General features: G+C 35.8%; 2 protein-coding genes across 2 annotated transcripts in view; one reads left to right on the forward strand and one right to left on the reverse strand.

Moving 5' to 3' along the window:
• Positions 1 to 18,558, forward strand: part of AVEN (apoptosis, caspase activation inhibitor) — a gene marked incomplete at its 5' end in the record, with an annotated part of 73,616 nt that extends 55,058 nt beyond the window's left edge. The window contains 4 exons of the mRNA XM_009703698.1: positions 12,986 to 13,056; positions 15,425 to 15,520; positions 17,033 to 17,393; positions 18,440 to 18,558. Coding sequence (XP_009702000.1) covers positions 12,986 to 13,056; positions 15,425 to 15,520; positions 17,033 to 17,393; positions 18,440 to 18,558 — 647 coding nt within the window. The remainder of the gene's footprint in view (positions 1 to 12,985; positions 13,057 to 15,424; positions 15,521 to 17,032; positions 17,394 to 18,439) is intronic.
• A 1,241-nt stretch (positions 18,559 to 19,799) lies between these two features.
• The window catches only part of RYR3 (ryanodine receptor 3), a gene marked incomplete at its 5' end in the record, with an annotated part of 29,136 nt that continues 25,369 nt past the window's right edge, over positions 19,800 to 23,566 (reverse strand). Inside the window, 4 exons of the mRNA XM_009703699.1 lie at positions 19,800 to 19,895; positions 20,707 to 20,758; positions 22,338 to 22,438; positions 22,550 to 22,614. Coding sequence (XP_009702001.1) covers positions 19,800 to 19,895; positions 20,707 to 20,758; positions 22,338 to 22,438; positions 22,550 to 22,614 — 314 coding nt within the window. The remainder of the gene's footprint in view (positions 19,896 to 20,706; positions 20,759 to 22,337; positions 22,439 to 22,549; positions 22,615 to 23,566) is intronic.

Here is a 23,566-nt window from a genome sequence, read left to right on the forward strand (position 1 = left end):
AGCTATTTTGGTGGTAGTAGGACTGGCAACAAATACTGGTGTTAGATCTTAGCACTCGTGTGTAGCTCTCAAGGTGCATTACAAAGAACAGTTTAAGTCTGTAAATGGGCCGTATTTTACAAATGTGAGAACTGGCACTGTAGTACCATATATTGTTTTCTTGGTAACAGTGGAGAGAGGATTTTTTCCCTTCCATCCTCTCCCAGTACATTCCTTTCTGGTTGAGAAGATTGTTCCCATTTTTGGATTGACCTTGAGATGTGCAACAAAACTGTTTGCTAACTGAAGCCTGTGGAAAAAATCCTCTGGCCCGCAAAAAGAGATGGTATCTCTGAGGTTGTGTATTATTAGAGTCATGAGTGACCTTCTTGTCATCCTGAAACTTTTGGTAGATTCTGATTCTTTTCTAGTCTCTGAAGCTTAAGAACAAAATGAAGAAAGTACTTAATACTGATCTTTTTCTTAAAAAAAAAAAAAATTGTAATTCCTGTATACAAAAGAAAGATGTAACTTTTTGTTTTGACACATTATTTTCTCACCACATTCAAAATGAAAACAAACAATGAGAATAATGTTTGATAGATACTTTGCATATTTCTGTGCACAGTGAAATGTTTACCACAAAGCAATGCAATTTGGAAAGGCAGAGCAGAGAGAGTACTTAGTACTTTCTGTGTGATTCACAGGTCATGTCCTGCTAAGTACCGTATTCATTGATCAGCACCTGCTTACTATGTTCCAAGGAGGCTAGAAGGACTTAAAGTACCATAATCATGGTCAGAATCTGGAAGAATTGATTTAAACAAAGTAAAAAGCTAAAATAAACCTAATAAACAGGGCTAGAATAAGCGCAGGGTGATGGATGAATGAATAGTCAGGGAAGGCTTTAGCACAACATTAAAATACATCATGAAGTAATGTCCTTGGGGAGGCAGAGCTTTGTAAGCCACTTTTTTTTTTTACTGTATAGCTCATAGAAAAATGTACAAGTAAACACAACTGAAAGTAAATATGTGTAGTGAATAGCTATGATACAGATGATTTTTCATTTTAACCTTATTGCCAGATATGTCATGATCTTCAATATCTTAAAACCTGGATTTTGATATTGCTGTGATGCTATTTATTAATATGCCAATACTGTGATGGAAAATAAATTCTCCAAATTAATATTTCAAAATGAACACTAGAGTGCATGTTTCAATTCTGTACTGTTTGAATACAGAAGATAATTAGATAAAAATCAGTACTTTCACATTATTCAGACTGGTGAAACACTGTGTATGAGTGGTAAATACGTAGCCCAGATGGTGTTTGTCATCCAGGAAACTTTAATTCTCCATTTTGTATAATCTTTTCATGTTTTTTAATTTGTGGGAGACCTGTAGTTCTTGTCACCTACCTACAAGGAGAACTTGGGTAAGAAGGCTATGGGATGTGTTGCAAAGAGGTATTGTAAGCTGTGGAATGCTGGAGTGTGTACAGTGCAAAAGAGCAAGCGCAGGGGTCAACATGGGGAATACCGGCATTTTCACTTGAGCTAACCCAAGCTTTATTTACTTACAATAAACTTATTAGAAAAACCCTCAAGATGCCAGATAAAGAAGATGAGCTGAAGTCTGTATGTGACTACAACTTGCTTTTTAACATGACCCAAAGAATTGTAGATAGTAAGTAATTATTTTTCTCCTCGTCACTTGACAGAAGAACTCTTAATTTCTATTAATACAGATTTTGAAAATTTGCATTGACCAATTCACCTGTAGCAATGGGAAAAATCCACTGTAGATAATCGTGACTTTTTAAAAAGCACATTTCTTGAAAAATAGAAATGACCTTCTAGCTCATGGATTATTTTTCTTACAAATTTAAGTTGCACCAAGAATGTAGTGGCTTTGTAAACCTTTGGTAAGACAAATCCAGTATGCTGCTTGCTTGTATTTTTGATCTGAAATGAATGCTTACCAATCTGCTGTTAATTTTAAGTTGATGTTCAGAACTCTCTGATAAGCTGTTACACTACTATCTTCGGAAAGTTATCAGTAACTTGAATATGCAAAGAAATACTTTCCAAGCTTTTGCATGCTTATAGAAGTGGAGTTTTACTAGATTTACTGTTTGCTAATTGTAATCCTTGTTATTTTATTAACATACCAGAGGAAAATCCTCCTGTCTTGTTTTCTGAAGCTACTTCTCTTTCTTGTTTCATTACATTGAACAAAAAAACCTTGCAAACTTGTGTTAGTACTATGACTTGTTTTATCTTGCAGAACCTTTCATGAATGTAAGAAAACCAAGCCTTGTACTCACTATATCAAACGGCTTGAATATTTTTAGGCCTTTATGTATAATTTATGAATACTTTTGAAAGATAGTCCTATAGATATGGCATATTGTACTGCTTGCATGAATAGTGAATTCTGCTTTAGGGAAGAATGGTACTAGTTTGGATGTGATGATATTAAAAATATCCAGCACAGCAGTATAAAGAATATTTATTGATTATATAATTGCATTCTTTGCTGTAAGTGTTCTATCAAATACAGAGTAACGAATGAAACTGTAGCACTAAGAAAAATTTAGAATAGTTTTTTTGGCTTATGAAATTCTAATAATGCAAGGGCTGTCACAGAGTGTGTGTACCATCATCAAAAATTAAACCTGGCTTTAAATGCTTAAAATGGAAGCTTGAATAGTCAACTGGCAAAACTATTGTAAACTTTCATGACTTGTCTGCTGTAAAAATTGGATGGAATGGGGAGAGAGAAAGGGAAGTTTTCCAGTGTTTGTGTGGCATGTGAGAACTATAGATAACAGATTTTTTTTCTCTATTGTGTCAAGTGAATTGCTATTATTGGAATAAAAATGGCAAGCTGCTTAAAATAAAGTTATTTCTTAAGTTTGTACATTGATTTGCTCTAAGATTACTGTCTTTTTTTTTTTTAAGTAGAAAGTTTTTGGATGGAGGCACAATGTGGAATAAAGGAAGCTTATTTTGTATACTCCTGCTGTTTGTGGATAAGTAAGATACTTCATGAATTTTGACGTTTCCAGACTAAATATTGTTACAGCCTGCTTACAGAAAGCAGTGGTTATCCTAGTGTAAATTTATGCAATACAACTGCTCTTAGTTAAGCATGCCAGTTACATATAAAGTTCTCTTCGATGGAAAGGTGCAAGAATAAATCTGATCTAAGGTGACATTCTCACCTCCCAGATACATGACAGTGTGTATATATATGTACCGCATATATATACTTGCATGCACTGTTTACACAGGAAGTAGAATGAACAATAATCCAAATAAAGAATAATTAGGAGGAATTTTGCTTAAATAGGACAAGGTAAACAACCTAGGCCAGTATGTGCCATTCTGTGACTTAGCAAAATATATTAACGTGCTGTTTCTGATGTTCTTCTTTCTTGGAGCTAGCACGACATGAAGTATCTAAACAACAGTAGAAGTTTTATTGTGTTTTTGAAATACATACGTTTTACTTAAACTTTAATGGGGAAGAACTTTCATGTTCCTAACAGAACTGAGAAAGAGCCATCTACAAAAAAAGTAGTGGTTTAGTGGGTAGAGCACTCTGCCACGTTTAGACCAGCAACTGAGTTTTGAATCTGAGCTTTCTAATAATGAGTAGTCTAGCTAGCATTTGGCAAAGTTTGAAATCTCGTTTTGTTTTATACAGTAGGACATTGATTATATTTGGATTTGGAAGCATTGTAAAAGTTCGTCTTTGTGTGTAATGTAGAAAAAATGAAAGCTTCCCAAATAAACTGCAGAAGTTATGTCATTATGGAATATTTTTTTAACTTATCACAATATCAGAGCTCAGAAGTGTAGGATGTTGAATTACTTCTTGTTTCGGATTCTCTTCTTTTCATTCTGTCCCTTCTTTCTTCTCTTACAAGTGAGAATCTGACAAGAGTACCTTGTGCCAGCACATGCAAACGGATTCCTCTTTCGAGTCCTGCAGTTTGACATTACACAAATCTTCCTTTGTGGGTGGAAACCTTGCCATTTCTTCCAGTGTTGAATTTCATCTGCACTTCCTGCTATGGACATGTGCTGTACTGATACTAGTTGCTTATTTAGTCTTGGAGAAAACAGGGTGTTCACAAAGGGCCAGATCATTAGGTTCCTTAACCTGTTGGTCTGCAGGGATCAAAAACTCTACTATTAAGCGATTTTTTCCCCTATTGGATCCAGGCTTATGAAAATATGAGTCCTCTTCCTTTCACCCAAAGGAAAGTTGTCAGCCCTTGTCCCTAGGGAGAATCACAAATTTCATCTCCTGCTACATTATACTGATGCTACAAAAAAGAAAAAAAAAAAAAAAGTCTTCAGCCTTTCTCTTAAATTATACTGCTCAAAAAACAGTCTGCTCTGTGGATTTTTATACTTTGTCTGATCTAGCAAGCTGGTTGCAGTGACATTTAAAAATCACTAGGTATGTTATAAATTAGTGTGACCTGAAAAAAAAGACACTAGAAAATGTCATAAAACATCAGGAAAAATGTAAATATTTAAAGTGACTAGCTTAAACTTAATGAAAGGTTTAAGCTTAACCTATGGGGAAATAAGTAACTTCACACTTAAATATAGTTTTATTGTTTATTCAGTAAAAAAGTGAATAATGGAGAAGATGGGATTGGTACTTATGAATAACCACATCAGGCTACTGCATTTAGGTGAAATTTTAAATATACTTTTTCTGTTCAATGCGTTTTGTTTTAATATTTTGCTTTTTTGGTGCATTCTAAGAGCTATAATCATTAAATATTTAATAAAAATCAGACATGAAAAATAGCAATGCATTTAAGAAATTATGGAAAAGTTAATTAGAAAGCAGAGAGAATTTGCTTGATGCTGTTTATACAATTTCTCATACGGTAGTGTTCTCTGTTGTCTCCTTATACACCCTGCAGATGTAAAATGTGCATTGACTTGAAAGAACTCTTAGCTACAGATTAAAAATAAATTTCTGGATTACCTACTTTTCCTTTCTATTTTTCCTATAGACAGATAACTAATTAAGACAAAAGTAGAGCTGTACAAGTAAAATAAAATAGCTATTTGCTTTAATTTAAGGTTGGTTCTATTTAATTAGCCCCAAGGTCTATCTGGAGACACCTGAGGTAAGGTACCTGAACATGCTATATGATATGTTACTTTCCCAAATACTTTCTTGACCTGCAGTGATTTATGCCCAGGGACTTCCTGAGCCAGATGTGGAATCTTTGTAGTTAAAAATAGTTATCTTATCTTATATCCTTCCTTGCATCTGTGGAAACTGGTGGGATATGCACCATTTGGTGTCATGGAGTCGCACAACCTAGCTTGAACTTACAAAGATTTGCCACTTTATATTTGTTTTGAGTGCATTCCCTGCTGGTGTCATTTGATGCCTCTAGGTCAAGAGACAATGAGCAGTGGGTTCCTATCTGCCTGTTTTATGCCTTTCATGGTTTTTAGATCTCTGTCGTGTTCCCTTGGTTCCCTTCCCTTGGCTTAAGTTACTAAGTTGTTTCTCATACACGAACTGTTCCATGCCTTTTCTAATGCTGTTATATTTTTTGAGATTGGGTTTGGGAATGACTGTGAACAGTATTCAAGATAATAATAGATGATAGAGGTGTAACGATGTTCTCTGTGTTGTTCACTATTGCTTTTTTAATAATTCCAAAGAGTTTGTTTCTTTGAGCACTGTGGAGCACTGAGATTCTGATTCTGAATGGTGTTGGACAGCTCTGAATTTACTTTGTATGTGAAGTTAGAATTGCAGCATTTTGCCTTTTTTTTTTCTATTGAGTTTCATCTGCTATTTTAAAATCTACTTTCTCAATCTTGTGAAGTTCTTATGTCATTCTCCACAGCCTACTTTCATCTGCACTACCATGAGAAGCTTAGTATCATCAGCAAATTTTGTTACTTCATTTTTCTCATCTTTTTTTCTCTTCTGTTTTAATTGAGTGAAGAGGTTAAACAGATACGACCCCAGAAAACTGTACTGGTGGTTTCTTTTAATGTGAAAATGGACAATTTACTCTTTTTCTTCCTACTTTTAGGCAATTATTTATTCATACAAAACCTCCTTTTTGCTGCTCTGAAGTCTTGGGTGGGAAATGGAGTGGGATGCCAGACAGAGCATTTGGAAACACATGTAAATTATATGAACTAGATCTTGCTTATGTGCATGATTTTTTGCTTTCAAGAAATTGTCTTAGATCATGCAGCAGAATTTTCCTTTTCCAATGTCATGTTGACTGTTCCCCCAAATACTACATTTATCCACATATCCATTAAATTTCTTATAGTTTCTACTAATTTGTCCATCAAACACATGAGCTGGTATTATACTGTCCTCCTCAGTCTTCCTTTCACTGCTCCCAGTATCCCCATGTTGTTGTTTAGCTTTTTGATGCTTTAAAGGCATTCCAGTTTCTTCAGTATTATTTCTTAGTCAGCTGGTGTTCATGCAGAAGCATGTGTACTACTGTTTGTTTTTCTGAACCTCTTTGAGTAGCATTTTATTTATTCTGTGTTCCTGTTTTGACTCTTGTTAACCTCTGCTCTAGCTTTTAATAAAAAAAGAATTCTTGGTTGTTTTTTTATAAACCATTGTGTTCTTTGGCATTTGTTGGCTTCACCCTGATCCTCATTTGAAAAACTGGCATCTGACCTTGATTTCAATAAACTGCAGTTCCTCTGTATGTTAAATTGGTTCTGTTCTTCCTGAATAAGCAGTCTTTGTTCCAGAAGCAGCACTAGTTTCCGAAGATCCTTCCTTCTTACTCCTTTATCTGTGACACATTTTACATTTTGAGGACGTCATTTAGCCTTGATCAGATAATCCTGCTGTTTGGTCAAATTCACATATTTATTTCTTAAATTGTGACTAGTAGTACTGTGTAGTTGTGCCAGGGAATTAATTTAAAATATTGTCCTTTTTGAATCTGGTTACAAATATGCTTTATAGTTTGCAGTGCGGGCTACAAATATCCTTGACATCAGTATGTTTGCACAGAGCTCAAGAACTTCTACTGGTGAAAGAAGAATGTTATTTAAAATATTTTCTTTCAGATATGTGTTCTGCTAGTAGTTAGAATTTTTATGCTGAGCTGTTGCATAAGCCTTCTGGAGTTTGTAATACATGGCTGTGCCAACCTACTGGTGAGCAGCAGCACCAGGGAGAAGCGTAGCTTGTGCTAAAGTCTATGTGCTGAAGGCATGTTGTTTGGAAATACCTGTCATGTTCTTAGTAAAAGACAGACTTGCAGTATTACTCATCTTAATAGTACCTGAAGAAAACTAATAGATGTTGAGTTCTTTCAGGGTCTTTATCTATTGTTTTTGTATTCGCACATTCTGAAAATTGCTATTACTCGATTATGCTTGTGGCAAATTGCATAAGTAGCACATTGCAGCCTTAGTCATAGTAAAAGAGAATAGTTACAGTGTGTACTCTACTGAAGTAGAGAAATTAAAAAAGCAGAAAGAGAAATTAGTGATGTTATTAGCCCTGCCGTGAAGAGTTTTGGAAGCTTTGTGTCTTCCAGAAGTCTGTTTCTTACTATCATATGCTACCTCATTGTGGGAAAATTATCATATCTAGATGATTATCTGTTTCTGATGTGTATAAAATTATTCATATAAAACCTTTGCAGAACATACATTTTGAAGTATTGGAAGAATATTTATTATGAATTTGTATATATGTAAGTGTCCTTTTGTAGGAGGAAAAAAAGGGAAACCATTAGGTGCTATATAAAAGGAAATATTTATCCAAAGAGATTTTTATATAAAATGAGCAATAATTGTAGATAGACAATTAATATATATTATATAAAAAATATTTATGTATATCTGTAATATAATCTATAAATCATACTATGTGGACATTCCTGTGTAAGGAGGAAAGCCATCTTTTCATTCTGATCATGTTCCAAAGCACCCAGCCTGTGGTTCTTGCTGTTTCCATGCTGTTTTCAAAATCTTCTAGTTAGAGCAAGCCATGGCATGGGTGAATGGGAGTTCTTCCTCATGCTTTTTCCTCCAGTTTGGGAAAGATTCACTCACACATAATTCATCCCAAGAGACTGGTAAGCTTTATATTTCTCTTTATGCTCATAAGTTAGCTCAAAATTTGTGACTTAGTAGTTGCCCACCTTTTCTTTGATCTATAGATTTCTGTCTTCTCTTGGACCTTCTACCTGAAGTCTTGCACTATTAAAAGGGAAAGAATATGTTGCTTATCTTTCCCCGACTCCTCAAGAGCGTTGGTTAGTCTTATATATGAACCATTGGTGTTGGATAAGATTTCAAGCATTGTTCATGCCTAAGCTCTGCAATTCAGATTGTTTTTCCCTGCAGAAAAGTGTTAGATTGGAGGATCTGGTTCTTTTTTTCACCTTAAAAATAACATCTGTTTTCTCCTGCATTATTGCAATCCATGAAGAAGACTGGTGGAACAGGCAGGTAGTTTGTTTTGATATTATATCCTTCATAAATATTGATGAACTAGGGATCAATACAGAGAGAAAGGGATCTCTTGCAAGTTAAATTTGCCAAATTGATTAAAATCTATTCTAAAGATAGACTTCCTTTGGAGAGAATCTTCTCAGTTTAGTAACTCAGGAAGAACTTTGACTAGTCTGGTAGATAGAGGGTGCTTTTTGAGATCTCATCCCTTTGTACTCTGCGCTGGTGAGGCCGCACCTCAAATACTGTGTTCAGTTTTGGGCCCCTCACTACAAGAAGGACATTGAGCTGCTGGAGCATGTCCAGAGGAGTGACAAAGCTGGTAAGGGGCCTGGAGAAAAAGTCTTACGAGGAGAGGCTGAGGGAGCTGGGGTTGTTTAGTCTGGAGAAAAGGAGGCTGAGGGGAGACCTGATCGCCCTCTACAACTACCTGAAAGGATGTTGTAGCGAGGCAAGGGCTGGTCTCTTCTCCCTGGTAAATAGCGATAGGACAAGAGGAGACGTTCTCAAGTTGCACCAGAGGAGGTTCAGGCTGGACATTAGAAAGAACTTCTTCACTGTTAGAGACGTTAAGCATTGGAATGGGCTCCCCAGGGAGGCAGTCGAGTCGCCATCCCTGGAGGCGTTCAAAAAATGTTTAGATGTGGCGCTTCGAGACATGGTTTAGTGGGTTTAGTGGGCATGGTGGCGTCAGGTATATGGTTGGACTTGATGATCTTTGAGGTCTCTTCATAATGATTCTATGATTCCATGATTCTGTATTTTAGGTCTCATTATTAATTTCCCAAATGTAGCTAAGTTGTAGTTTTCTGTTGTGGTTTATTTGGTTCAGCTGCATACGGCTATCATAAATTTATTGCATATTAATTAGCTGACTAAACAGACTTGTAGACAGAGACTTGAATTCTCAAAATAAACAGGAGGTGAACAAAGGCTGGAAAACCCCGCATAAGTTTATCAAAATCATTGGTGCTTATTTAGTAGAAGGTAAATTCTGATTAAAAAAAAAATGGGTTGAGAGTCTTATATTTGCCCTTGCAGTGCTTCTTTACAGTCACAGCAGTCTTAGAAAGATCTGGTTACATTGTTTGTTTCCCTCCTTCAATTTGAAAGTCTCTAAGACTATAGAATATTTTTTCCCTCTGTCTTCAGTAATGTTTTATGTGTTTTGTTTTTAATGAATTAGAGAGTTAAAATTAACAAAATCATTCCACTGATAGGTCAATTTTCCTACTGAAAACTGTTTTTTCTTCAATGTTTTCAACTTTTGGACTCATATACATTCACAGATTGGAAAATATTTATTACAGATTACAGGTAGGATTTGATTCTGCTATTCAACAAATAGTTGTATGAAGAGATAATTGGGCTATAATGAGACTATGAAACATGCGTTCTGTTTAAATAAATTGATTTAGCTTTAAAATGCATTCAAGTGGTAGGAAAACATGGTGGTTTAGATCTGTTGTTCTTTCATAATAAAGTTACATTTTATACAATAATGAATATTAAGGTTTATTATCAATATTACCAAATACGGTGTGTGAGGTTTACTTGAATGCATTATTTTTAGCTACTCTGTATTTGAAGGCTAAGTGACATAAGAACTATTCACATGAAGAAAAGTATTTTTTTGTGTTGGAAGGAACTCGTAGTCATTGCAAGATGTTTGATTAGTATTCATGGCATAAAAGGAAGTTATTTTCAGGGTAAAGGAATTGTGAAAAGGCAATTGGTTAGACCAACATTCTCATTAACCTAATTTGCATTAAATGTGCTACTGTGAATTGTAGTTATTGCTTTTCCATTTGAAAGGCATGCTTTGTTAACTTACATAAAGAGCCTAGTTAAACTTCAGTTTAAGTCATACCCTTTAGTTCAGCACTACAATATCAAACTGAGAATCTGTTATTACCTACTTTGTGAGTGTGGAAAATCATAAACCAGTTCTTGAGCCTAGTGGATTTTCCTGATGAAGTAGGTTTGTTTAGCTGCTTTACATCTGGTCATTCTCAGATACGGATAGCATTTGACTAATCCTTTAGTTTTAATTTTACTCCTTTTAAGAGCAGAGGTAACTCTTTATTTCCTCTGTGACACAGCACGAGAAATAACTCCTTCAGAGTCTTGGGGATATTGGAAGAAAATACTTATGCCTTTATTCTAATAGTAAGAAGACTCCGAGGATCACGTAGTTTAGTTATTTTTTCAATAAAACTTCTTTACATATGTAACTAAATTGAGCCCTTAAAATAGGAGCTGTTAATTTGCACATTTTAAAATCATGAGACTGAAGAATGACTTTGGATTTCTTTAATTTTTTTCTTTAATTTTAAGCATTAGTTATTAGTTACTAGCAGTATTCTAGATATTTTGAAACAGGGTTTTATTTACTTTTGTGCTGTGCGCAATGAAGAGGAAGGCACCTTTGTCAGCAGTGAGTCAACTGTGAGTGCTCAAGTTAAGTATTTGCATCTGCAGATAGATACATAAAGACAGAATCTTACTTTTCCATGCTGCTGAGCATACCTAGCCATCATGGAACCTGGTGTTTGTAAATTATATGAAGTAAACATTTATAAAATTAGGTGGCTTCTTAGATATCTAAATGTTAATTTTAGTGCTTAATTTTAATTACATGTACTTTACACTGGTTGTTTTCAAAATAGTAATATCTGGAGGCATTGAATGTAAACCAGAGCCAAGCTGATCAGGCCAGGTTGTATGTCAGCCCAGTAATGCTAAACAATGTTGGATAAACCTAATGAAACCAGGGAGATGCAAATTCAAGCTGCACATGGTAAGGGTCATAAATATCTATATAAATATTCAGCTGAGAAGGTTACTTTCTTGCTGGAATGGTTCTGAAGATAATGATGATGGACATGCCAGGTACACAGTGTGATTAGTATATGCCTACATTGCATACCCAGTAAGCATACATGAAATGCAATGAATCAGAAATGCAGTTTATATACAAAAAAGCTCAAACCATGGCCAATAAATTTTACATTCCAGCTGGAAGATGGTTAGGTCTCCCTTTTTTTTTTTTTAATTGTTTGGCAAAGAAGTAGAACAATTACTATGCCATTTTGCTGCTTATTCATTCTGTTTGCAAAACAGAATCTGACTGATGACACTATTGAGTAAAATTGCTGAAAGGCTGAACGCCCGTACGTTTTGGGACAGGCAGACAATGGAAAAGAAGCCAATTTTGGGGACAGCACATTATATGTTTGGATTTTTTGTACAGGATTAAGGGCATGATTCAAGAATTACCAAAGATGTGAAGAGCAGTTAGGATATTGAGAGCCAAATGGAAGTTAGATGCTCAGTTGTTGGCAATGCCATTGAAAATTTCCTCTAGCGCATTCATTCTCTGTTAGAAGTTGGGAAAGAATGAGCTGTTGCTTCTCAACTGACTGCTGGACTAAATCCTAGTGACTTACAGGTGATCTCGATTCCCGGGATCAAATTTAATTAAGCAATAACTCAACAGGCTTCCCCCCCCCCAATCAGAGCTCCTGAAACAGCTGTTTTTCTCAAAGTGCATGGTCTAAGAAAGCTTATGTCCCATATTCTGCATCAGCAACATCTTTGCTTTCTGTTACTCTAGACCTTTGGCCATCATCTTGCAACCCTAATCCTTCATGTTTCCTCTGTCGCAGACCTTACTAATTTTTCTAAGTTCCTGGAATTCTTGTGTGTTGTTTCAATGAATAAATTTATATGACTGTCTTTCGCCACCCAGCGTGGCACTACAACAGAAATATTGCATCTAAACCAAAATAATAACCTAAGCCCCACTATAGTAAGAGGAAGGTCCTACTGTCTTGGAGGAATGTGGTAGGAAATTAGAAGATCCTGTAAGTAAGGTTACATATGTAGCTTAATTAGCCTTATTTAAGGTTTCTTTTAATTGAGTCCCTTATGCATATGAATTGGAGTTCAGGGTTCAGTACCTTTTTTTGATGACATGCTGGAGTAGGGACTAGTTCAAGGAAGAGAGAGTCTGGAGAATTTAGTTAGCAGGCAACAAGAAGTCTGTACTTGGCCTGTACAAACTGATTTTTAGGACATTTGTAATCCATTTTAAGAGAGATTTGCATGTTGATGGGGGTCTATCTACAGCGCTTTCGAAGCTGTTCATAAAAAATACACTGTGAATACTGTACATGTTCCTAGTATGTTGTCTGAATCAGTCTTTGCAATGAAAATCTTGCTTGTTGACGTGGCACCTAGCACCTCCTCATTCGATTTTGAATTTGTTGCACCTTTTTCATTACTATTTTGCAAATAAGATATTAAAAGGTCTTTCTATAGAACCTTGGCTTAAAGAAGTTTAATACTGTGAATGCAAGCAGCATTAAAATTAAATGCAAATTTGTTGACGATGTGACGTTTGTTGATTGAATTTACTTCTGTAGGTTGGGAACTTTGGAGAGAATTTATTATTTAAAAAAAAAAATTATATGTTTTTTAACTTCTTTTCTGTAGGTGATTCCTTTACACAGTTCCGATTTGCTGACGAGAAAGAATGGGATAGAGAAAGCGTATGTCATAAGCAGGTAACAGAATTATTACTCAAATGAGTTTGTATGGATAATCGCCTGGCACAGAATACCTAGGCAGTTGTGCTTTCAGCAACAAATTGTTTAATACAATACTAGCCCTCTTTATTCTGTATGTTTTTATTAATTTGTCTGTGATGCTGGAGGCTTTTGGGTCATGTCCTTTTTTGCTTTTTCCTATTGAAGAGTAATCAAAACAGCAGGCTCGTTTTTTAAATAACATTGGAAGAAAAGAACAAGGAAATCCATCCAGTGAAGGGAAAATAAGGGACTGTCACTTTGCTTTACTGGCAAATCAAGTCAGCCTTCCTTTTTCAGCTGTATTTGAGAAAATAGTTTAGTAAAATGACTATAACAAAACTTGTATGAGTTAATATATTAATATATTTGAGTGTGAAGCTTGTTCTAGTTCTTTCAAATTAACAGTTCATATCCTCTGGTTGAAACTTCACCTCCAAAATGGCTATAGGACCAACTCAGTTTTAGATCACTTGTATGTGGATTCTTTACACTGCAATAAAAAGGGGCAAAGCAATAGGAGTCTGCTGTTTTCTGTATTAGGGTACTGGAAAGTGTCTTAATCTCTGCAGCTGTCTTCCTCATGTAAGTCACCTAAATTATTGCAACATAAATGCTTTTGTCTTCCAAGCTTTTCTCAAAATGGCTGTGAAACTGTGCTTGAGTGTTTCTTGAAACATCCATATGTATTCAGATTTTAAAAGTTTGCTACTTATTTCCTAAAATAGTGACAATAATTATTCCCTGGGAAGTGATATTTAAAGGTACATTAAAGTTGCAAAGTCAAATTAAAATGAGGAAATAAAACCAAGTGCAATATTTGTTTAAACCATCATATGTTTGTTCAGCCAGATACAGTCTTTTAATGACTATGTATTTTTTTCTTATCAGTTCCTCCTGCTCCTAGTGTGCAGAATGTCAGTATCCTGAAATTAATTTCTTTCTAATTTCCTTGTAGGCTTGTCATTATAGCATTTAGGTGTTTTGAACACATTCATTAATTTCTGAATGGCTAAAGCCATTGTGAGCAGAGTGAAGTTGCACATTGCCAGTGGTTTTCACAAATACTCTGGCTGCCAGTGATGAGACTGCACTGTTCTGGAGCTGGTCCCACCTTCTCACTTATTGTGAAGTGTACTGTGGTGGGCACGTTCTTCTGCCTCTGTCCCTACCAAACGGTAGTCATTCATCTTGCCTCATCCAAATTAATTGTTTCAAACTTTCTTTCACTGTTCTTATGCCATGTTGAAATGGTTTACTGCACTAGTCACCATTACCTTTCCTTTGATTTCTTATTTTAGTCCAGAGTCCAGGCCCAGATGGTTTCATAGCATTATCTAATTTTTCACGTTGTCTCTGGTCTTCAGCCTGTTACCCTCTTTTTGTTTATGGCCCATCTTTCTTTTCCCTGAAAGCTGGATCCAGGCCTGATTTTCATCCTAATTCTTTGCCTTTGCCTCTTAGCTCACCTAGTTTTTTATCTGCCTATACATGATGTACAAGATTAGAGAATTGTAAACTGAAGTGATTATGATGGTAAAAAATAAAGCAGAAAAGACATCAAAATAGTTGCAGAATTACTGGATATTTCCTATTCCTTATTATATGTGGAAAGCAATGGCAAAGCATCAGTTTCAAATGTGGAATGGAAACGTAACAGTGACATCAATAATAACAAATTTTCAGTTTATTGAGAATATTATCCTTCATTGTTACAAAAAGTAGTCTGGATTTACTTTACTGTGTATTGATAAAATGCAGTAAAAATGTTTTAGAAAATAGTCTGCAATTTAAAAATCAAACAGGTAATAGTCATTTGGATTTTTCGGTAAAAAATGGCCATTCCAGCAACAAAGTATGCCTCTACCTATTTTCTTGAACAAAAAAAGGGCCATGTTGTTTAGGCACTAAAAACAGTAGAGCTACACACAAGCTACATAGTCTGATTGCTTAGAAAATAGTAGCAACTCGTTAAAGAATGGTGATTCCCACTGCATAGAAAACTTCACAGATTAGAAGACATTTCCATTGGAAAAGCCTCTTACGACATTGTGAACTTGCAGAACTATTTCCTACTTTGGATTTTCAAGGCATTGCCTATGGAGCATTGCATTTATACCTTGTTTTTAAACCTTTAAGTGATTATTTGCATTGTAAGTGTTTATATGGTAATTTAGCCAAGCTGCTTTGTACATGTGTAATTTAAAGCTATGAATTCCTCTATGTTATTAGATTGTTCTTCACATTCCTTGAATGTGTGGAACAGGGGAATGTAACAGATTGAAGTCATTATTAGTTCATAGGGGTTTTTTAATACAAGTGTACTGTGTGTTGAATTATATTTCAGTTATCTGCACTTTCTGTGGACTGCCAGTCTCTGGTGCAGGCCCTTCAGGAATTGCCCCTACATCTGAGGTTGAACGTAGCTGCTGAACTTGTGCAGGTAATGCTGTGAATTTTCACAAGAAAATGCAAATATTTGAAGTGAAACAGTCTGTGCGAGAATGATTACTTTAAAGTTGGTCTTCAAACATAAGTAGAATGCATTTTATAAGTAAATACATTTCTTGAGACTGGCACGTCAGATGGCATGTAATGCAGGATACGCCTCTTATCAGCACTTTTTATGCTTCGTTGGCTTTAAACAAAATGCTTCGATGTACAGCACATTAGATTTAAAGCCAGGTTTCAGAGTGTTTGACATGGAATGATTGCACTCTTTTTGTATTTGCTTCTCTTGTTAGCAGCTGTTAAAAGTTTGCACCAACCTTTTGAAAGTGCTTGCACATTCTTTCTTGTTAATTAATTGTGATTTACCCTTCTACATAGCTAATATCAACACAAATGTTTATTCCATGAATCAAACTTACATCTGTGTTAGAACAGGTGGAATGTCAGTCAGGTGAAGAAAATGTCATTTATGCTCTGGTGAAAAAAAAAAAGCAACAATATTAGGAAAAAATGTTTCTTCAGGCTGTGAAAAAGAAAATATTCATGTAAGAAGGGCAAAAGAACCAAGGAGACTTTAAAAAAGAAAAGAAAACAACAAAAAAACCAAACAAAACTCTGCTCAAGCAAGGAAAAAGAAACATGGCCCTTACCAAAGAAATTTTACTTCTGTTTGGAGTTGTGTGAAGTGCTTCTGTGGCTGACACAACTATGCTCTTTCTTAAGGGAGCTCAAATATGTCTGCAGATGTGATGTCTAAAAGGGAATCTGCAAATAAATGTTACTGTCAAATACAATTTTCTTCTTAAGAGTTCTAGTTATGGTCTTTACATTTTATCAGGGTTACAAAGTCTGTGTTATGACATTTAATCTTTGTCTTGTCAGTCTGACAGGTGATGTGATCATCAGATATGCTGCAATGTTATTAATGCCAGGGCATTCTGATAAAAGCAGAATCTGTGTTCCATGGTTAAATAATGAGTTGCCTTTTCTTGTTTCACTATTTGATAATGTTTTGTCATTTGGTTTCATTTTTCAAAATACACAACTATATAATATAACATCTGTTAAATGATTTTCAGCGACCTGTAGTATGGTTTGCTTTCAAGACTGGAATTTTGGAGGGAAGGCCTAACATGGGATAATATTTCTAGCCAAATTCTGACTTCAGTCATTCAAAAATTCAGAGTGTTGATGGGATCTCATTACAGAAGAATTAAAGAAAAGTAACTCTGCAGGAAGTATTTGTGAAACAGTGGAACCTGCTGATTTGGCATACAATCTCATATTCTGTAATAAGGGATAAAAGCGTTCGTATTTTGTATCTGCTTCTGTAAAAGTCTCATCAAGATAACTTTAGTTTACTTCTGAATTCAGTTCTACTGAAATTCATTGTACCTGCTTAAGTGATCAAATGTAGGAAGCATGAATCACAATCCAAATTAGATAGAATAGTAAAAATGGAGTTAATCATTAGAAAGACTTAAGTCCTTTCTTGTACTCTTAGGCATCAACACCTGTAGAGCTCCCACAGATGAAATCTAAAATTATTGAAGACAGCAAGAGGAGAGAGCTTCAGTTCCGACAGCCTGTGGCTCAAAGTGAAACAGCGTTGGTCTCCCATCCTGTTGGTGATTCCATTGCTCTGTCAGAGCCTGGAAGTAAACGTGGTCCTAGGGCAAGTGCAGCAGAACCATTTCAGAGAGCCCTTCCACTGTCAAAGGAAGAGACTGACCATTTGGATGAAGAACTAGATCTTCTCCTAAATCTAGATACTCCCATTGGTACAGAAAACAGACCTGTGTCAGCCGCATTATCCTACAGCGTATCAACCGAGAAAGATTTGAAAATGGATTGTAAGGAAAATGGTAAGATTTCTCTTCTCTCCAGCATGCCCTTATTTAATTTCCATTGCTCTCTGTTCTGGTGATGTTTTTGAACTCTTGATTAGCCAGTCAACAGTACTGCTGTCATCATCTCTGTCATACTGCATTTCATTTATCTGTCTGGCGCTATGTTCTGACCTGTTTCTTCCTTTTAAATTTTAACTCCCCACTGAACTAAAGTTTCATCACTGTCAGTTTATTTTAAGCACTAAGAGAAAGTCTTCCGCAGAACACCATTGGTCTTATGATTCAGCAAAATTTTATATTTAAAAAAAATTAATGTACTGCTAGACAATTTTAGTGAGAGGAAGATAAAGTTTTTATGTAACATTATCAGCCCTTAGTTCACTGTGCTAATAGTATACAGAAGAATTGACAGCTATTTCTGATGGCTTGTTATAAATGCTATTTTCAAACTTTACTAGCATTGATTTTACAAAATTAAGTTTAGTATGGAAACAAAACATACACAAAAATTTTCATTTTTCAGAAAAAAAAATTGGCAAAACCTTCCTTTTGCTTGCATTCCTGTAAGTTATACTACTGTTTGTTAGTTTTGATGGAGATGGTTTGCTACTCCTCTCCTACTCCAAAGCAGAGTGTAAATCCTTTCAGAAAACAATGGCATCAGAATATGGAATTGTATCGTGCTGTAATAACGGTACAGGACAATCTGCTGGTGTGGCCCCCTGCTCCTCTCCTACATTAGACTCTGCAGGGGACAGGACTGCGAACAGACGGCAGTAGGGGGATCGCTTACAGTCTGTTTGCTGCAAACCAGGCCCTGCCTTCCTTGAATCGGATGGAAGCCATGTTGCTCTGGTTGAACTTACTGAGCTGCCTAATTTTTTTTTTTAAAAAATTTTTTTATTGTTGCTACCATTTTTGGACTATGACTCGCTATTCTTCAAGAAAGAGAGATTGTGTTTAAGTAGTCAGTTGTGCATTAAAAAGCAGAATGATCGGGGACAAAGAGCTGGAATGGAATTGTTACCAGACTTTCAAGTCTCTTCTTCTCACTTTTCTAGACCCTTTAAAACCAGATATGCCTGAAGAGAAGAGTACAGCGTCACAGCAACAGCAAAGTACATCTAAAAATCTTACTGAGGAAGATCTTGAAGAGTGGCTGGACAGCATGATTTCCTGAAGCTGAGATTTTCTTATGTGAATAACTGACTATAGCAAACATTAAGTAGAAAGTGGAATCCTCCTTATTTCCTTTATCTGTTTCACGTTGTTCAGTATGCCAAATGCCTGGTTTTCTTTGCTGGCACCTCAAATTCTGTGCAACCAAAATTAATTTAGATGTGATTTTAAATTGTCTAAGATTAATATTCTTAGAAAGGTCTAAAATTCATGATGAAATTGGGATTTTCTTTGCTAAAGATGTAGGCTACAGCACACTGAGAACACTTTTTTCAGCTTGTACTTGCTCTATGTAGTCCTTAAAATAAAGCTATGAATGAACAATGACATACATGTGTTTTTAGTCACCAGCCTCATGCCACATCTTCATATTGTAGAAAAATGAGACAGAAGACAGCAAAGGTAATACTTGGTTTATAATACTTTATTGCAGTGGGCACTTTTTAGTAGAAGAAAAAAAAAAAAGCATAATCCGAGCAGCTTCTACTTGCAGATGACCGTAAAGCATTGTTTTATTTTGGCCTAAGATGTAAATTGTATTCGTTTTGATACAGTGAATGTCTTTTAACAGCAGCATCTAATAAGCTGTTATTGAAGGTAGTATATAAACAAACTTCAAGTGCAATTTCATACAGAAAGACAGAAAAGCAATACAGTTAATGGATCTGTTCATCTGGAACACTAACATAAAAAGTTTGCATAGCTATGTCTACAGAGGTTTTAAGGCACTTAATGTTTCAAGGTTGACGAAGTGTTTGAAAATGTTTTCTTTCTAACTGCTTAAGGCTTTTCAAGCTGTACCTTAATACATTCACTAGCAAATACTGGGGGGAAAAACTGGGCAGCAGTTAGTTAAAATAGTTTTTCTGAGGCATGGCCTCTGATGTTCAAGTTCTTAAATGTCAAATGTTGTGCAATTAAGACACCTTTTAGCCCTTTCAACTGTACTGCCAAACACTAGGTTAACGATGTGGTTAAAAAGTGGTTGCAATTTCAGACCATGTTTGAACCGGAAGGCTTAAGTTAGTTTTCTCTCTTGTAATTAAAATTCCAACAAAAGACCCGTTTCATATATGGTAGGTACAAAAAGCCTGTGAAACAGTGTCAAATTTTATGTATGTCTTGAAGTTTAAAGACATTGAAAGCAAATACAAGCTGTGAAATTACACCATGAAAAGATAAGATTTTTTTTTTCTATACCAGATCTTAACAGTTCATGGATATAAAATTTCTTTTGTGGTATTAGCCAAGTTGATCCTCATACTGTTTCCGGAAGCAGTCCCCTGCTGGGAAAAAATCCCAACATCTTTCTTGGTACATCTTCCACACAAATGACTCCTGAAAATGACAGAGAGTATTTATTTTAACAGACACCTTGCAGTTAGTGCTCTAGATTAGATAGAAACTTTTAACGATAACCAGGTACGGTGCCTATTACTGTGAAGAGAGTGAACTCAAAAATCGTAACTCAAGAACATTGGTAAAAGTATTGTTCTGCACTTTTCTTCATTCGGTAGTACTGAAATTTAAGCTCTATTAGAAAAACTCTGTAAGAGTAAATTATTTGGTCTAGTTCTAACACAGCAAACCTGTACACAATCTGTATATGCAGAATGTGGTTTAGTTTGCTTGGAAAACATTGAAGTGTAAGGTACTTTTGTAGTGTTTGCATAACAGCTTCTTATTTGAGATAAAATATAATTAAATCCTATTTATTTTCTTACTTATTTAAATTTAGGGCCTAACAACACTAAACATACATACACACATCCATGTATCTATCTATATATACATATGTATGGATTTAGACTATAAATATAGTACTTAACTACTTGATCTTTTGGGAATAAACTACAACTGGTATATTACAGGGTTTCATTTCAGAGATAAGATGACAGTAAGATTATCAGTAACTGACTTCTGACAGTGCTAGGTAGACTAGCACCCTGCTGCAGCCCACCCCTTCCCTTTTTTTTTAACCCGTCCTTTTATTTCACTTGCAGAAGTCTCTCCAGGAGGGTGGCATCATTTCCACTCCTTGGTGGTACATCAGTTCCACCTGGTGGTACACAGCTACAAGGCTGGAGAAGATAAAAACGTTGAAAGATAATCTTAAGAAAAAAAATTAAACGTTTTATTTTCTGCTCACCTGGCCAGTATGCTCAGTTTCATCCTTGTTAATGAGATACATTAAAAAGAACCTGAAACAAGCACATGAAGCAGGTATTAATGCAGAAAATGTAACATCTCTGCCTAACCTTTCCTCGACTGGGGTATCGGAGGGAGTTTATGCCAACCAGCAAAGTACTGATATTGCTAGGTGTCTAAAGCGCTTATGTTAAAGGAGAAAATTCTATCCTCCAGCACGTCTCCTGTGGAAGTGCTAATGGCTGTAAAATCTGTAGAAGTGGAAAAACATTTAGCATTTTCTTAATTTCAGTGCTAGGAGCAATACCTGAATTAGGCATATGCCAACTCCTATACACATACGCTCCAACATCTCACCTTGGAAGAAGTTGTTCCTATGGCTACTATGCAAGAAGTCAGAAGTGTGGAAAACGCTCAGCCGCACCAGGATTTCCAAACACTCATGCCGTACAGCTCATAAGCGGAGCTTATCTCAGGTACCTGCGCTCACTCAAATGTGAGAGCTTGAACTAATTAGGATGGCTGTTTCTATGTAACACAACTCTTAGCCACATTTGGTGCACTGCATTTCGAATTAAACTTGGTATGTGCTTTCATTGTAAAGAAAGGAATGTATAGTGACCTTAACGTTTGTCTAATTAAAGGGCAACCTAGTTAGAAAGATTGCTCACTATATATTCTAACATTAAGAAAATGGCCATTTTAAATTTACTGTGACTTACAGATTCCCAATCAAGCAATTCAATATAGTAAGAAAAGCTTGGAGGTTGTACACTGGCAAAACTATGGCTGTTAATGGAAATTTGCATTGCAAAACCAGCATGCCTTGATTTTGCAGTGTCAGTTGCTATGCAAGGAATAATGCAGCCTCCACTCCAGGAGGCACACTTTTTTTTTTTCTTTTTACTTTAAAAGTTCAGATGCAGTATTCCAAAGCCAGACTTCTCTCAGATACTACCAGTTCAGCTCCTTTGGTTCTGCTGGCACAACGCTCACACAATTATTATTGTTGTATGAGTGACTAATGCCACGAAATTAACTTTTAAAATATCCTCTTTGATCTGCTCTGTATTTACTAATGAAAGTAGAAGATCACTGTCTTAGGAGTCTGGGCAATAGTCTAAACACAACTGATTTGCTTCGAGGTTTCGGAAAGCTGCACTATCGCTAAAGAACTATAGGATCAGACTTGTATGTTATTTTCTGTAGCTTATCTTTCAGGTATCTTCCAGAAATGCTTGTTCTGGTTTGGGTTTTCTTTTTGTCAAATTGAGGCTAATTTTCAATGGTCTCTTCAATGTTACCAAGGCCTCAGAAGTTGCAATCAAAACTTCCAAACTAAAGCAACTTCTTAAACTGTTGTTCCGTATCATTGCATGTATCTGGGTTTCCTTCTGGAGGAATAAGGAGTTGGTGTGCCTTCAGGTCTCCTTCCACTAAGGTAGCTCATGTGGAAGGTGAGCACTTTAAAGTTAACCAACAGTGTGGATTAGAGGAGGGGAGACCAGAAAGGAATGGAGATATCCCTCAGTTCTACAGAATTCCGTCTTAGGATAGTTGGCAAGGTGCGCACCTAAATCACTCTGGAGCTGAAAGGTCTCTATCATAATTCTGGTAGTAAAATATACTTACAGATAGTTTGCCAAGTTGTGTTCTTGCAAAGTGTGTGTTTCAAAGCCGTGTGGGGTTGTGTCAAAATAGTCATTGCCGATTCCACAAATAAAACATTTGGTCTGGAAACACAAGTTATGGTTACAAATGAATATTAACTCAAAGATGCTGTTGTAACTGGTAACAATCTAGATGAATAAGAGTAATGAAAAATGTAGTGTGCTTACTCATACCTCCATATCTTCTCTCACTTGTTCTTGCTGGTCTCTTAATTCACCAAAAGCGTCAATAATCAGACCTATTTCAAATGGAAAAGTATCAACACTTCAGTACTTAGCAATACTCACATTTCAAGTAATGTCTGTCAGGCATCTTCCACTGTCTTTAGCATTTAGCGTACTTATGTCTAGGTTGAACAGTTCAAGTTACGATCTGTCGATTTCCAGACATCGAGCAGTAAGAATTTCTCTTACGTAGAAGTACAATCTTTAGAGTGGAAAAGCTTTTCTGTAGTTATATTTTGGTCAATTTAAGCTTCTGTAATCTCATGTCTTTTATTCCCTTGAAAGAATTTAATTTTCATTCTCCTTCTCATGGAGCTCTTGTATCCCAAATTTTGTTCAACAAAGATGACTATGCTCGCACAGGCCCCCGGGCCAGTTCATGATGCTGCTACACATTCGAAGCGTTATTCCTCCACTTTCAACATATTAAGAAAAGAGTTGGATCATTTTGGGAATTGTGACATTCCTAACTTTTTCTCAGTATAGATGTATTACATTTTTTTCTTTGTCACAGAACAGTGTTTTTTCCTAACAAACAGCGTTAGGTCAGTTTATACAGTGAGTGTTGAATACTGACAGTCATTGAAGAGAGGTCTCGTTCTCTGTACACGACAACTGCAAACCAATTAAAACTGGAAATAATCCTCTAAATAAAGGAGGAAATGGGTATGTGGCCATGTCTCCACATCCTGTTTCCAAGGGGAAAGTCTCCATTCCTCAGCTACCTGTGGTGGTTCCCAACTAAAGGTGTGAAAAGTCTACAGCAAGGCTCTCCAAGTTTAAATGGTTATTATAGGAAGAACAGTGATCCTGCACAAGCTGTGTCATTGCTGGGTAATTGTCCAAGTGTTCATAAACACTATAACCCAAGTAACTTCTGTTTCTTGTGCTTTGTCTTTGTGTAGTACTTGGGACAATGCATTATTTATTAATTAAGTATGAAGTTATGAATTTCAGAATTATTTT

Source organism: Cariama cristata, unplaced genomic scaffold, assembly GCF_000690535.1.
Source record: "Cariama cristata isolate BGI_N322 unplaced genomic scaffold, ASM69053v1 scaffold34807, whole genome shotgun sequence".
NCBI classification, from domain to species: domain Eukaryota; kingdom Metazoa; phylum Chordata; class Aves; order Cariamiformes; family Cariamidae; genus Cariama; species Cariama cristata.